This window comes from Leptodactylus fuscus, chromosome 2 (genome assembly GCF_031893055.1).
Source record: "Leptodactylus fuscus isolate aLepFus1 chromosome 2, aLepFus1.hap2, whole genome shotgun sequence".
NCBI classification, from domain to species: Eukaryota; Metazoa; Chordata; class Amphibia; order Anura; family Leptodactylidae; genus Leptodactylus; species Leptodactylus fuscus.
This window is the reverse complement of record NC_134266.1, coordinates 110371818-110388967: the sequence shown is the minus strand read 5'-3', so window position 1 is coordinate 110388967 and position 17150 is coordinate 110371818. Positions and strand designations below refer to the sequence as shown.

Genomic DNA, 17150 nt, shown 5'->3' with positions numbered 1-17150 from the left:
ATTTCTTGCTACTGCCATATAGTGCCAGTTTCTGACTGGGAATTCAAAGAATATATTGGGGTTACGTGCACCCACAATTTTTACTACTGGTATACAGTGCCATTGTCTGACTGGGAATTCAAAGAATATATTGGGGTTATAAATACCCTCATTTCTTGCTACTGCCATATAGTGCCAGTTTCTGACTGGTAATTCAAAGAATATATTGGGGTTACGTGCACCCACAATTTTTACTACTGGTATACAGTGCCATTGTCTGACTGGGAATTCAAAGAGTATATTGGGAATACAAATACCCTCATTTCTTGCTACTGCCATATAGTGCCAGTGTCTGACTGGGAATTCAAAGAATATATTGGGGTTACGTGCACCCACAATTTTTACTACTGGTATACAGTGCCATTGTCTGACTGGGAATTCAAAGAGTATATTGGGAATACAAATACCCTCATTTCTTGCTACTGCCATATAGTGCCAGTTTCTGACTGGGAATTCAAAGAATATATTGGGGTTACGTGCACCCACAATTTTTACTACTGGTATACAGTGCCATTGTCTGACTGGGAATTCAAAGAGTATATTGGGAATACAAATACCCTCATTTCTTGCTACTGCCATATAGTGCCAGTTTCTGACTGGGAATTCAAAGAATATATTGGGGTTACGTGCACCCACAATTTTTACTACTGGTATACAGTGCCATTGTCTGACTGGGAATTCAAAGAATATATTGGGGTTATAAATACCCTCATTTCTTGCTACTGCCATATAGTGCCAGTTTCTGACTGGTAATTCAAAGAATATATTGGGGTTACGTGCACCCACAATTTTTACTACTGGTATACAGTGCCATTGTCTGACTGGGAATTCAAAGAGTATATTGGGAATACAAATACCCTCATTTCTTGCTACTGCCATATAGTGCCAGTGTCTGACTGGGAATTCAAAGAATATATTGGGGTTACGTGCACCCACAATTTTTACTACTGGTATACAGTGCCATTGTCTGACTGGGAATTCAAAGAGTATATTGGGAATACAAATACCCTCATTTCTTGCTACTGCCATATAGTGCCAGTTTCTGACTGGGAATTCAAAGAATATATTGGGGTTACGTGCACCCACAATTTTTACTACTGGTATACAGTGCCATTGTCTGACTGGGAATTCAAAGAATATATTGGGGTTATAAATACCCTCATTTCTTGCTACTGCCATATAGTGCCAGTTTCTGACTGGTAATTCAAAGAATATATTGGGGTTACGTGCACCCACAATTTTTACTACTGGTATACAGTGCCATTGTCTGACTGGGAATTCAAAGAGTATATTGGGAATACAAATACCCTCATTTCTTGCTACTGCCATATAGTGCCAGTGTCTGACTGGGAATTCAAAGAATATATTGGGGTTACGTGCACCCACAATTTTTACTACTGGTATACAGTGCCATTGTCTGACTGGGAATTCAAAGAGTATATTGGGAATACAAATACCCTCATTTCTTGCTACTGCCATATAGTGCCAGTTTCTGACTGGGAATTCAAAGAATATATTGGGGTTACGTGCACCCACAATTTTTACTACTGGTATACAGTGCCATTGTCTGACTGGGAATTCAAAGAGTATATTGGGAATACAAATACCCTCATTTCTTGCTACTGCCATATAGTGCCAGTTTCTGACTGGGAATTCAAAGAATATATTGGGGTTACGTGCACCCACAATTTTTACTACTGGTATACAGTGCCATTGTCTGACTGGGAATTCAAAGAATATATTGGGGTTATAAATACCCTCATTTCTTGCTACTGCCATATAGTGCCAGTTTCTGACTGGTAATTCAAAGAATATATTGGGGTTACGTGCACCCACAATTTTTACTACTGGTATACAGTGCCATTGTCTGACTGGGAATTCAAAGAGTATATTGGGAATACAAATACCCTCATTTCTTGCTACTGCCATATAGTGCCAGTTTCTGACTGGGAATTCAAAGAATATATTGGGGTTACGTGCACCCACAATTTTTACTACTGGTATACAGTGCCATTGTCTGACTGGGAATTCAAAGAGTATATTGGGAATACAAATACCCTCATTTCTTGCTACTGCCATATAGTGCCAGTTTCTGACTGGGAATTCAAAGAATATATTGGGGTTACGTGCACCCACAATTTTTACTACTGGTATACAGTGCCATTGTCTGACTGGGAATTCAAAGAGTATATTGGGAATACAAATACCCTCATTTCTTGCTACTGCCATATAGTGCCAGTTTCTGACTGGGAATTCAAAGAATATATTGGGGTTACGTGCACCCACAATTTTTACTACTGGTATACAGTGCCATTGTCTGACTGGGAATTCAAAGAATATATTGGGGTTATAAATACCCTCATTTCTTGCTACTGCCATATAGTGCCAGTTTCTGACTGGTAATTCAAAGAATATATTGGGGTTACGTGCACCCACAATTTTTACTACTGGTATACAGTGCCATTGTCTGACTGGGAATTCAAAGAGTATATTGGGAATACAAATACCCTCATTTCTTGCTACTGCCATATAGTGCCAGTTTCTGACTGGGAATTCAAAGAATATATTGGGGTTACGTGCACCCACAATTTTTACTACTGGTATACAGTGCCATTGTCTGACTGGGAATTCAAAGAATATATTGGGGTTATAAATACCCTCATTTCTTGCTACTGCCATATAGTGCCAGTTTCTGACTGGGAATTCAAAGAATATATTGGGGTTACGTGCACCCACAATTTTTACTACTGGTATACAGTGCCATTGTCTGACTGGGAATTCAAAGAATATATTGGGGTTATAAATACCCTCATTTCTTGCTACTGCCATATAGTGCCAGTTTCTGACTGGTAATTCAAAGAATATATTGGGGTTACGTGCACCCACAATTTTTACTACTGGTATACAGTGCCATTGTCTGACTGGGAATTCAAAGAATATATTGGGAATACAAATACCCTCATTTCTTGCTACTGCCATATAGTGCCAGTGTCTGACTGGGAATTCAAAGAATATATTGGGGTTACGTGCACCCACAATTTTTACTACTGGTATACAGTGCCATTGTCTGACTGGGAATTCAAAGAGTATATTGGGAATACAAATACCCTCATTTCTTGCTACTGCCATATAGTGCCAGTTTCTGACTGGGAATTCAAAGAATATATTGGGGTTACGTGCACCCACAATTTTTACTACTGGTATACAGTGCCAATTTCTAACTAGGAATTCAAAATGCGCAAGGCTCCCGGAAAGGGACGTGGACGAGGCCGTGGGCGAGGTCGGGGGAATGGTTCTGGGGAGCAAGGTAGCAGTGAAGCCACAGGGCGTCCCGTGCCTACTCCTGTGGGGCAGCAAGCATTGCGCCACTCCACAGTGCCAGGGTTGCTTGCCACATTAACTAAACTGCAGGGTACAAACCTTAGTAGGCCCGAGAACCAGGAACAGGTCTTGCAATGGCTGTCAGAGAACGCTTACAGCACATTGTCCAGCAGCCAGTCAGACTCTGCCTCCTCTCCTCCTATTACCCAACAGTCTTGTCTTCCTTCCTCCCAAAATTCCGAAGCTTTACAGAACAATAACCCAAACTGTCCCTGCTCCCCAGAGCTGTTCTCCGCTCCTTTCATTGTCCCTCAACCTGCCTCTCCACGTCACGATTCCACGAACCTAACAGAGGAGCATCTGTATCCAGATGCTCAAACACTAGAGTCTCCTCCATCTCCGTTCGATTTGGTGGTGGATGACCAGCAACCCACCCTCATCGACGATGATGTGACGCAGTTGCCGTCAGGGCATCCAGTTGACCGGCGCATTGTGCGGGAGGAGGAGATGAGACAGGAGTTGGAAGAGGAAGTGGTGGATGATGAGGACACTGACCCGACCTGGACAGGGGGGATGTCAAGCGGGGAAAGTAGTGTGGATGTTGAGGCAGGTGCAGCACCAAAAAGGGTAGCTAGAGGCAGAGGCAGAGGTCAGCAGCTTAGGCGAAGCCAGGCCACACCCGGAATCTCCCAAGATGTTCCAGTTCGTACCCAGCCCCGAAAAACTCCCACCTCGAGGGCACGTTTCTCGAAGGTGTGGAGTTTTTTCAAGGAATGCGCCGAGGACAGATATAGTGTTGTCTGCACAATTTGCCTCTCGAAATTGATTAGGGGCTCTGAGAAGAGCAACCTGTCCACCACTTCAATGCGCCGTCATTTGGAATCCAAGCACTGGAATCAGTGGCAGGCAGCAACGGCAGGACAAAGGCCGACTGCCGTTCACGCCACTGCCACTGCCTCTGCCTCTGCCTCTGCCACTGCCACTGCTGACTGTGCTGGCGATGCACTCCAGAGGACGAGCCAGGACACCACTTCATCTGCCTCCGCCACTTTGTTGACTTCTACCTCATCCTCCCCTGGTCCTGTCTTATCTCCTTCTCCTGCACCATCAAAGGCACCATCAGGCGTTTCTTTACAACAACCCACCATCTCTCAGACATTGGAGCGGCGGCAGAAATACACTGCTAACCACCCACACGCGCAAGCCTTGAACGCCAACATCGCTAAACTGCTGGCCCAGGAGATGTTGGCGTTCCGGCTTGTTGAAACTCCCGCCTTCCTGGACCTGATGGCAACTGCGGCACCTCGCTATGCCGTCCCTAGCCGTCACTACTTCTCCCGGTGTGCCGTCCCCGCCTTGCACCAGCACGTGTCACTCAACATCAGGCGGGCCCTTAGTTCCGCGCTTTGCACAAAGGTCCACTTGACCACCGACGCGTGGACAAGTGCATGCGGACAGGGACGCTACATTTCACTGACGGCACACTGGGTGAATGTAGTTGAGGCTGGGACTGCTTCCCAAACTGGCCCGGTGTACCTCGTCTCCCCGCCTAACATTCCTGGCAGGGACACGAGAAGAACACCCCCCTCCTCCTCCTCCTCCTCTACCGCCTCCTCCTCCGCCACCGCCTCCTCCTCCGCCACCGCCTCCTCCTCCGCTGTTAGATTGACCCCAGCTACGAGTTGGAAACGTTGCAGCACTGGCGTTGGTAGACGTCAGCAGGCTGTGCTGAAGCTGATCAGCTTGGGGGACAGACAGCACACTGCCTCCGAGGTGAGGGATGCCCTCCTCGATGAGACGGCAATATGGTTTGAGCCGCTGCACCTGGGCCCAGGCATGGTCGTTTGTGATAACGGCCGGAACCTGGTAGCAGCTCTGGAGCTTGCCGGACTCCAACATGTTCCATGCCTGGCCCACGTCTTCAACCTAGTGGTGCAACGTTTCCTAAAGAGCTACCCCAATGTTCCAGAGCTACTGGTGAAAGTGCGGCGCATGTGCGCCCACTTTCGCAAGTCGACAGTAGCCGCTGCTAGCTTAAAATCTCTCCAGCAACGCCTGCATGTGCCACAACACCGGCTTTTGTGCGACGTCCCCACACGCTGGAACTCAACGTTTCAGATGTTGAATAGAGTGGTTGAGCAGCAGAGACCTTTGATGGAATACCAGCTACAAAACCCTAGGGTGCCACAAAGTCAGCTGCCTCAGTTTCACATCCATGAGTGGCCATGGATGAGAGACCTTTGTGACATCCTACGGGTCTTTGAGGAGTCCACAAGGAGGGTGAGCTCTGAGGATGCGATGGTGAGCCTTACAATCCCGCTCTTGTGTGTTCTGAGAGAATCCCTGATTGACATCAGGGATAACTCAGATCACACAGAGGAGTTAGGGATAGCATCCGATCCGTCACAGCTGGAGAGTAGGTCCACACATCTGTCCGCTTCACTGCGTTTAATGGAGGAGGAGGAGGAGGAGGAGGAGGAAGAAGAGTTGTCCGATGATGTGATGGTGATACAGGAGGCTTCCGGGCAACTTCGAATCGTCCCATTGTTGCAGCGCGGATGGGTAGACATGGAGGATGAGGAGGAAATGGAGATTGAACTTTCCGGTGGGGCCAGAGGAGTCATGCCAACTAACACTGTGGCAGACATGGCTGAGTTCATGTTGGGGTGCTTTACAACCGACAAGCGTATTGTCAAAATCATGGAGGACAACCAGTACTGGATCTTTGCTATCCTTGACCCCCGGTATAAAAACAACATCTCGTCTTTTATTCCGGTAGAGGGGAGGGCCAATCGCATCAATGCTTGCCACAGGCAATTGGTGCAGAATATGATGGAGATGTTTCCAGCATGTGACGTTGGCGGCAGGGAGGGCAGTTCCTCCAGTAGGCAACCAAGTTCTCACCGGTCCACACAAACGAGGGGCACACTGTCTAAGGTCTGGGACACCTTGATGGCACCCCCTCGCCAAAGTGCCGCCACGGAGGGTCCTAGTGTCACCAGGCGTGAGAAGTATAGGCGCATGTTGCGGGAATACCTTTCCGACCACAGCCCTGTCCTCTCCGACCCCTCTGCGCCCTACACGTATTGGGTGTCGAAGTTGGACCTGTGGCTTGAACTTGCCCTATATGCCTTGGAGGTGCTGTCCTGTCCTGCCGCCAGCGTCCTATCTGAGAGGGTGTTCAGTGCAGCCGGTGGCATCATCACTGACAAGCGCACCCGTCTGTCAGCTGAGAGTGCCGACCGGCTCACTTTGATAAAAATGAACCACCACTGGGTAGAGCCGTCATTTTTGTGCCCACCTGTGTAAAGCACCCCAACATGAAACTCCATGTCTGTACTCAACCTCTCCAATTCCTCCGCATCCTCATACTCATCCACCATAAGCGTTGCACAATTCTGCTAATACTAGGCTCCCTCCACCCTGATTTCCCCCAACTCTGCTGGTTAGAGGCTCCCTCCACCATGAATTTGCCCAAACTGGGCTGTTTAGAGGCTCCCTCCACCATGAATTGGTCCAAACTGGGGTGGTTAGAGGCTCCCTCCACCATGAATTGGTCCAAACTGGGGTGGTTAGAGGCTCCCTCCACCATTAATTGGTCCAAACTGGGCTGGTTAGAGGCTCCCTCCACAATTAATTGGTCCAAACTGGGCTAATTAGAGGCTCCCTCCACCATGAATTGGTCCAAACTGGGTTTTTTAGAGGCTCCCTCCACCATTAATTGGTCCAAACTGGGCTGGTTAGAGGCTCCCTCCACCATGAATTTCCCAAAACTTGGCTGTTTAGAGGCTCCCTCCACCATTAATTGGTCCAAACTGGGCTGGTTAGAGGCTCCCTCCACCATGAATTTGCCCAAACTGGGGTGGTTAGAGGCTCCCTCCACCATTAATTGGTCCAAACTGGGCTGGTTAGAGGCTCCCTCCACAATTAATTGGTCCAAACTGGGCTAATTAGAGGCTCCCTCCACCATGAATTGGTCCAAACTGGGTTTTTTAGAGGCTCCCTCCACCATGAATTTGCCCAAACTGGGCTGTTTAGAGGCTCCCTCCACCATGAATTGGTCCAAACTGGGCTGGTTAGAGGCTCCCTCCACCATGAATTTCCCAAAACTTGGCTGTTTAGAGGCTCCCTCCACCATTAATTGGTCCAAACTGGGCTGGTTAGAGGCTCCCTCCACCATTAATTGGTCCAAACTGGGCTGGTTAGAGGCTCCCTCCACCATTAATTGGTCCAAACTGGGCTGGTTAGAGGCTCCCTCCACCATTAATTGGTCCAAACTGGGCTGTTTAGAGGCTCCCTCCACCATTAATTGGTCCAAACTGGGCTGGTTAGAGGCTCCCTCCACCATGAATTTGCCCAAACTGGGCTGTTTAGAGGCTCCCTCCACCATGAATTGGTCCAAACTGGGCTGGTTAGAGGCTCCCTCCACCATGAATTTCCCAAAACTTGGCTGTTTAGAGGCTCCCTCCACCATTAATTGGTCCAAACTGGGCTGGTTAGAGGCTCCCTCCACCATGAATTGGTCCAAACTGGGGTTTTTAGAGGCTCCCTCCACCATGAATTGGTCCAAACTGGGGTTTTTAGAGTCTCCCTCCACCATGAATTGGTCCAAACTGGGGTTTTTAGAGTCTCCCTCCACCATGAATTGGTCCAAACTGGGGTTTTTAGAGGCTCCCTCCACCATGAATTTGCCCAAACTCTGCTGGTTAGAGGCTCAATCCACCCTGATTTTCAAAACAAATGTTGGTGCCAACCTCAACTTACTACAAGGGCCAAATTCACTGCTGGTGACAAGCTCTCCTCACTGCAAGTGCCAAATACACATGTTTCAAGGTGTTTTCCTACTGTCAGAGAGGTGGTATTGAGTGTGTAAAGTGTGTAGTTGTTAGGCTGTGATGTTGGGGTAATAGAGGGTCTTTGGTGTGTTAGATGCCCCCAGACATGCTTCCCCTGCTGTCCCAGTGTCATTCCAGAGGTGTTGGCATCATTTCCTGGGGTGTCATAGTGGACTTGGTGACCCTCCAGACACGGATTTGGGTTTCCCCCTTAACGAGTATCTGTTCCCCATAGACTATAATGGGGTTCGAAACCCGTTCGAACACACGAACATTGAGCGGCTGTTCGAATCGAATTTCGAACCTCGAACATTTTAGTGTTCGCTCATCTCTATACATAGTGACTTTGGGACAGAAGTATTTGAAGTTCCCGCCGATGGCATTTTTTGATTTTCGTTTTTGACTCCCCTCCCTCTAAACCCCATAACTTTTTTATTTCTCCGCTCCCAGAGCCATATGAGGTCTTAATTTTTCCTGGGACAAATTTTTCTTCCTGATGCCGCCATTATTTATTCTATATAATGTACTGGGAAGCAGGGAAAAAATTCAGAATGGGGTGGATTTGAAGAAAAAATGCATTTCTGCGACTTTCTTACGGGCTTTGGTTTTACGGCGTTCACTGTGCAACCAAAATGACATGTCCCCTGTATTCTGTGTTTCCTTACGATTCCGGGGATACCAAATTTATATGGTTTTATTTACATTTTGACCCCTTAAAAAAAATCCAAAACTGTGTTTAAATTTATTTTTTGTAAAGTCGCCATATTCCGACAGCGGTAACTTTTTTATACGTGCGTGTACGGGGATGTATAGGGCGTCTTTTTTTGTGGGCCCGGGTGTACTTTGTAGTTCTACCATTTTCGGGAAATGTTATTGCTTTGATCACTTTTTATTCAAATTTTTATCAGAATCAAAACAGTGAAAAAACAGCGGTTTGGCACATTTGACCATTTTTCCCGCTACAGCGTTTACCGAACAGGAAAAATATTTGTATAGCTTTGTAGAGCGGGCGATTTCGGACACGGGGATACCTAACATGTATGTGTTTCACAGTTTTAAGTACTTTTATATGTGTTCTAGGGAAAAGGGGGTGATTTTAATTTTTAATCCTTTTTATTTATTTTTTTTTTACTTTTTTTAAAAAAATTTTTTTGCATTTTTTAGACCACCTAGGGGTATTGACATGGGTGGGGGGTGTCGCGGATTGTCAGAGCGGTGGGGGTCGGCAAACATGGCTGCTCCGGAGCGTTAAAGAGAACCTCCTGGAGTATCATTAAGGTGAGGGGCAAAGTGGTAAAGTATATGTATATGTGATTGTGTGGGGTTAGGAGCGAGGCTGTAGAGGGCAATATGAATTGTGTGGCTTGCTATGGTCCAAAGTGTGTGAGATTGCAGAGATGGTGGTGTGAGTTTGGGTTTTGTGGGGGTCCTGGCACAAACGTATGTGCGCTATTGTGACGAAAAGTAGCCTATTGTTTAATCGGGTGTATTACCTATGTTTGTGGAAAATTTCAGCCGAATCGGTCGAGCGGTTTTTCCGTGATTGAGGAACAAACATCCGAACATGCAAACATCCAAACACACAAACCCACAAACTTTCACATTTATAATATTAATAGGATGTAAACCATACATGATATTGTTATATTTTACTACAGGTCACCAACTTGGGGCTCTCTAGCTTATTGTAAAAGTAAAAAATCCAATTTTACAACATGCGTCTCTAAGATATGAGGGAATATTAAATTGGGGATGTTACTTGAAAAATTAACTTCACCACCATGAAATAAGGCATAACTGCCCAGGAAGTGGACGCAGCGCAACGCTGCAGGGGAAATGTGTTATTCTACTAATACTATTAACAAACCACTGACAAAGTGTTATATAGAGTTCACTTGATAAGACTATTAAATTAACTGTCTCAGGATAGTAAGTGAAGTGATCACTGACTGGAGCTTGTGTTGGGAAACCACACAGATTCTAAAGCTGGCAATACACAATAGGTTTTAGACTGCTGAAGTGGCAAATTTTGAAGTGTCTGCTGTTGTGTTGGTCATACATAAACCTACAACAGTTCATCGCCTACAGCCAATCACTAACTAAAGTTAGTCAGCGCCAAAATCTGTGTTCTTTCCACCATGATCTGTTGTATATGATCTTGACTGACAAACCTGTGGGTGTGTTTGTACAACTAACAACTAAGTCCGTCATCTTCTGTTTTCACTTCCTTAGCGTTGAATGATTCATCGTGAACATTGAGTGTTCATCTGTTAATTTTCCAAGTGTTTGGGCTAGTCAAATGCTTGTTGAAAGGTTTGTGGTTGTTCATGTGTTTGGGCCAGTTGGTCGAACGACAAATCAAACAAAGTACCTTTCAGATGAGCAATGAAAGTCCAAAATCTAATGTAAAACCAGTCTGACATTGATCCCTTGTTCTAAGTATAGGTCATCAATAATTTAGCCCTAGAAAACCCCTTTATCAATTGGAATGTTTGGGCTCATTCACAGTGACATGCTTAGTCATACATTGTCCAGGGACCTGTAACAGTCCCATTTAAATCTCTGACCTACTGCGAAGATTGTATTCACATGATCAAGTCTTGTCCAATAAACATAGTCCATGTTTCTCCCACACACAGTAGAATGGCCTCATCTGTTTCTCCACATGCAGTATATTCACACGCTCAGTAAAACGGCCCCTTCAGTGTGCTCTTGCAATGTTAGATTATTCCTCCCATTGTTTACACAGCAATTCCATTACTCTCATTGTTACAAACAGGTCTGTGGACAGGACAAACAGGTCAGCTAATAAAGTTAAAGAGGACCTTTCATCAGATTGGGCACAGGCATTTCTATATACTGCTGGAAAGCTGACAGTGCGCTGAATTCAGCCCACTGTCGGCTTTCCCGATCTGTGCCCCGGGTAAAGTGCTATCGGTCCCGGTACCGTAGCGCTTTACAGTCAGAAGGGCGTTTCTGACAGTTAGCCAGGGATGCCCTTCTGCCCAGCAGCGCCTATCGCGCTGTACTGTGTGAGCAGGGAGGAACGCCTCCTCCCTCTGCTCACACAGCTCATCCACAGACGAGTATTATCAGGAGAGTTCCTCCCCGCTCCACAGTACAGCGCGATAGGCGCTGCTGGGCAGAAGGATGTCCCTGGCTAACTGTCAGAAACGCCCTTCTGACTGTAAAGCGCTACGGTACCGGGACCGATAGCACTTTACCCGGGGCACAGATCGGGAAAGCCGACAGTGCGCTGCATTCAGCGCATTGTCAGCTTTCCAGCAGTATATGGAACTGCCTGTGCCCAATCTGATGAAAGGTCCTCTTTAAAGGCTTCTACAGAGTCCGTTTTCTTTCTATGTAAACACAAAGGTAACACAGTCTGTTCTCTGTTAAAGTAAGGTAAGTGTATGGGACCTTGTGTGCCTACGCCTGTAATATATTACTGTGTATTATCCTGTACCTGTATTACTGTGCTGCAGTAACATGCTGAAATTTCCCCACTGTGGGACTATTAAAGGATTATCTTATCTTATACAATCCTGTGTAATGTAATATACATTTACTGTGCATATTATTTGATCTGTATGTATATTAGATCTCTATTAATCTCATGGTAAAAGCAATATTTATATCTAGTGAGATATTTCATAGTGCTCTGTTCAAACAGTCAAAGCTGCCTCCCCCCAACTTGCTGTAGAATACACAACAGGTAGAGCTGCTGAAACAGGGAGATGGGAGAACTCTTTATGGACCGAGTGGAAAGATGTATTAATAACTTAGCACTGGGGTGGTTTAAAATGTACTTCAGATCTTCAGAGTTTAACAGAGATACAGGGGAAGTGAGTAAACATAAAATGCCTGAAGAGGAGCTGCGCTCACTAGCACTTGTTTACTCACCCCCTCTGGCCTTACTCTAATAGTAGTTCATGGGAGAAGAACCCAAAAAATTACCAGTATGGGGAGCTCACACTGCAAGGCAAATTCCCACGAATATGTATCACAGATAAAGAACCACTGGTCTACAGCCTCCGCTGAACATATACATCCAGAAATATACCTGACTGTGAGTCTCAAAGACTATGTAAACAGAGTCCAAGGCCTTAGTCACACAACAGCAAATAACGATCATTAAAAATATGTATATACATACACACAATGTCCTTTGTCCATTTTGACAGACATAAAATCAGATATGTCAATAGAACCATATACGTTCATGGGTTTTAAAACAGCCATCACATAGCAGTACACTGTCGTGCAAATAAGCCCTGTAACCTTCAACAGACTGATGCATCAATTTTCCATAACGGCACAGTCATGTGAATGTGGCCATTTTCACATTCTATCAATAACTAATAAAAATTAAACTCGAGCCACACCCCTTTGCAATCATCTACTAAAACAGGATCCGAATAGTACACCCCCACAACCCACCCAGGTAAAATCACCATGGCACATCAGATATCAGTCACAGTCATCCTCTACATGCACTCTCCCGAGCAATGCTGCTGCAAATCTTACCTGCCTTATGGCCAGAGCACCTTGTGGATCGACGGTCAGTTCAGCCAAATGCACCCCGAATTCTATTACAAGACAAATAAGAAACTAAGAATCACCATGCAAAATCTGCCTGTTCTCCACAGGAAGTAAGTGAGCATCCACTGTATACCAGTATCATGGAGCAGCATCCACTGTATACAAGTATCATGGAGCAGCATCCACTGTATACCAGTATCATGGAGCAGCATCCACTGTATACCAGTATCATGGAGCAGCATCCACTGTATACCAGTATCATGGAGCAGCATCCACTGTATACCAGTATCATGGAGCAGCATCCACTGTATACCAGTATCATGGAGCAGCATCCACTGTATACCAGTATCATGGAGCAGCATCCACTGTATACCAGTATCATGGAGCAGCATCCACTGTATACCAGTATCATGGAGCAGCATCCACTGTATACCAGTATCATGGAGCAGCATCCACTGTATACCAGTATCATGGAGCAGCATCCACTGTATACCAGTATCATGGAGCAGCATCCACTGTATACCAGTATCATGGAGCATCATCCACTGTATACCAGTATCATGGAGCATCATCCACTGTATACCAGTATCATGGAGCATCATCCACTGTATACCAGTATCATGGAGCAGCATCCACTGTATACCAGTATCATGGAGCAGCATCCACTGTATACCAGTATCATGGAGCAGCATCCACTGTATACCAGTATCATGGAGCAGCATCCACTGTATACCAGTATCATGGAGCATCATCCACTGTATACCAGTATCATGGAGCATCATCCACTGTATACCAGTATCATGGAGCATCATCCACTGTATACCAGTATCATGGAGCATCATCCACTGTATACCAGTATCATGGAGCATCATCCACTGTATACCAGTATCATGGAGCATCATCCACTGTATACCAGTATCATGAAGCATCATCCACTGTATACCAGTATCATGGAGCATCATCCACTGTATACCAGTATCATGAAGCATCATCCACTGTATACCAGTATCATGAAGCATCATCCACTGTATACCAGTATCATGAAGCATCATCCACTGTATACCAGTATCATGGAGCATCATCCACTGTATACCAGTATCATGAAGCATCATCCACTGTATACCAGTATCATGGAGCATCATCCACTGTATACCAGTATCATGAAGCATCATCCACTGTATACCAGTATCATGGAGCATCATCCACTGTATATCAGTATCATGAAGCATCCACTATATACCAGTATCATGCAGCATCCACTGTATACCAGTATCATGGAGCAGCATCCACTGTATACCAGTATCATGCAGCATCCACTGTATACCAGTATCATGGAGCATCATCCACTATATACCAGTATCATGGAGCATCATCCACTGTATACCAGTATCATGGAGCATCATTCACTGTATACCAGTATCATAGAGCATCCGCTGTATACCAGTATCATGGAGCAGCATCCACTGTATACCAGTATCATGGAGCATCATCCACTGTATACCAGTATCCACTACATACCAGTATCATGGAGCATCATCCACTGTATACCAGTATCATGGAGCATCATCCACTGTATACCAGTATCATGGAGCATCATCCACTACATACCAGTATCATGGAGCAGCATCCACTATATACCAGTATCATGGAGCATCATCCACTGTATACCAGTATCATGGAGCATCATCCACTGTATACCAGTATCATGGAGCAGCATCCACTATATACCAGTATCATGGAGCATCATCCACTATATACCAGTATCATGGAGCAGCATCCACTATATACCAGTATCAAGGAGCAGCATCCACTGTATACCAGTATCAAGGAGCAGCATCCACTATATACCAGTATCATGGAGCATCATCCACTGTATACCAGTATCATGGAGCATCATCCACTGTATACCAGTATCATGGAGCATCATCCACTGTATACCAGTATCATGGAGCATCATCCACTGTATACCAGTATCCACTATATACCAGTATCATGGAGCATCATCCACTATATACCAGTATCATGCAGCATCCACTATATACCAGTATCATGCAGCATCCACTGTATACCAGTATCATGGAGCAGCATCCACTGTATACCAGTATCATGGAGCAGCATCCACTGTATACCAGTATCATGGAGCATCATCCACTGTATACCAGTATCCACTATATACCAGTATCATGGAGCATCATCCACTATATACCAGTATCATGCAGCATCCTCATGGAGCTCCCTGACCGCTTCTCCTGTGACCCGCCTCCCACCTCATTCACACTGCTCGCTATTCTACTCTCCTCACCCTCTGTCACTTCCAGCACTTTCAGCTGCTCCTCCGCCGCCGCTCGCACCTCGTGTCCTGGAGACAGGATACCACTCAGGGTTTCCAGCAAGGCCTCCCGTAGCCCTGCCTGCACAGCGGGGAAACCGGGCGGCATGCCCTGCGCCATTATGGAGATGCGGCTGCAAGTACCGGCCGGGAAAACTTCAATGCCGTACACTACAGCGCGCCAAACACCGCCCGCCAAGCCGAGCACGCAGGGAGAGAGGGCGGGATCACGCAGGGGACAGGGGGCGGGATTACGCGGGTTCAAGGGTAGGGTCATAGGTGACGTGTTGGTTTGGGCAGCCGGGTTGTCAGGCGAGTCTGTGACGGCTGGGAATGGAGAAACATGTGAAGGATGCAGCGAGCCATGTGTATTTCATTTTAGGGTTTGCTTTGCTTTTATTGAGAAAATAAACTCCTTGAGGACAAGAACACAGAAAAATTCCAGCTCTTCAAAACTGGCATGTGTCACTTTATATGGGAATAAAAGTGATCTTGAGACTCCTGGGGGGTCCTGTTAGTGCTACTAATGGTTAATAATTGCCCCATATACCTTTTAGTGATTTCAGGGTGTCTCTGGCGCTGCTGGTCTCTTTTGTTTACATGCTCAGCTTCCTGCTATATAACCTCCTCACTAATCCTCTCACCTCCTTCTTGTAAAGTAATTCTACCATTGAAATGAATTTTTTTGCCAAGGCTATTCCTGTATACGCACATATCACATTGAAAGCAATAGGTAAAAAAGCCTCCCATTGAATGCAAAGGGTAGCGCACATAAGACCGAACCCATGGAAGTCAATGGGATTCTGTTTGACTGTGCTTACTCTGACATGTGTTTACTCCGTGTGAACGCAGCCTAAGGGTGCATTCACACTGAGTAAACGCTAGCTTATTCTGAACGTAAAACACGTTCAGAATAAGTGGCGTCTAAAGCAGCTCCATTCATTTCTATGGGAGCGGGGATACGAGCGCTCCCCATAGAAATGAATGGGCTGCTTCTTTCACTCCGTGCAGTCCCATTGAAGTGAATGGGGAGTGCCGGCGTATACGGCAAGCTCTGCTCATGCCGGAGCGTACACGCCGGCACTCCCCATTCACTTCAATGGGACTGCACGGAGTGAAAGAAGCAGCCCATTCATTTCTATGGGGAGCGCTCGTATCCCCGCTCCCATAGAAATGAATGGAGCTGCTTTAGACGCCGCTTATTCTGAACGTGTTTTACGTTCAGAATAAGCTAGCGTTTACTCAGTGTGAATTCACCCTAACAGTGTTTGTCTTAAAGAGGACCTTTCACCATTTTGCCCACAGGCAGTTTTATATACTGCCGGAAAGCTGACAGTGCGCTGAGTTCAGCGCACTGTCGGCTTTCCCGATCTGGGCCAAGTGTGAAGAGCTTACGGTCCGGTACCGTAGCTCACAGTACTCGTCCATAGACGAGCATTATCAGGGAGGGAGGGGGCGTTCCTCCCGGCTCTCACAGCACAGCGCGATTGGCTGTGCTGTGAAGAAGGACGTCTCTGACTGAGTGTCAGAGACGCTCTTCTGACCATAGAAGAGCTACGGTACCGGACCGTAAGCTCTTCACACTGGGCCCACATCGGGAAAGCCGACAGTGCGCTGAACTCAGCTCACTGTCAGCTTTCCAGCAGTATATAAAACTGCCTGTGGGCAAAATGGTGAAAGGTCCTCTTTAAGTGGATTATCCTGAGTAAGGCTGTGGCCCCACCTTGCAGAAACACAGCTTTTTTGAGCCAAAGCCAAAAGTGTATTTAGCAGAAGGTAGTATAAGAACTTTACATATATATCTCCCATTCTTCTTGTAGCCATTCTTGGTTTTGGCTCAAAAAACCACAAAGTGCAAAATCTGCAACAAAAAAAGCTGTGTTTCTGCAACACAAGGCCTAAGGCTAAAGCCCCACTGAGCAGAAATGCAGTGCTAAAGCACTGTGGGAAGAACCGTGGCATTAACGCATTGCGGTTCTTCCGGCAGTGCTTTCAACAGAATGTTCACAGAGTTTTCCTACGCGGACTTTCTGTTACAATTATATCTATAGGAAAGCCCCCAGCGTTTCCGTAGATATAATTGA

The 17150-nt window shown here is 46.1% G+C and overlaps 1 protein-coding gene across 1 annotated transcript in view; it reads right to left on the bottom strand.

Moving 5' to 3' along the window:
- IPO9 (importin 9) overlaps positions 1–15268 on the bottom strand; it is a 58128-nt gene extending 42860 nt beyond the window's left edge. The window contains exons 1-2 of the mRNA XM_075264379.1: positions 15040–15268; positions 12723–12784 (exon numbers count right to left, since the gene is read on the bottom strand). Of these exons, the coding sequence (XP_075120480.1) occupies positions 12723–12784; positions 15040–15187 (210 nt within the window). The 5' untranslated portion in view covers positions 15188–15268. The remainder of the gene's footprint in view (positions 1–12722; positions 12785–15039) is intronic.
- Positions 15269–17150: the final 1882 nt, after the last annotated feature.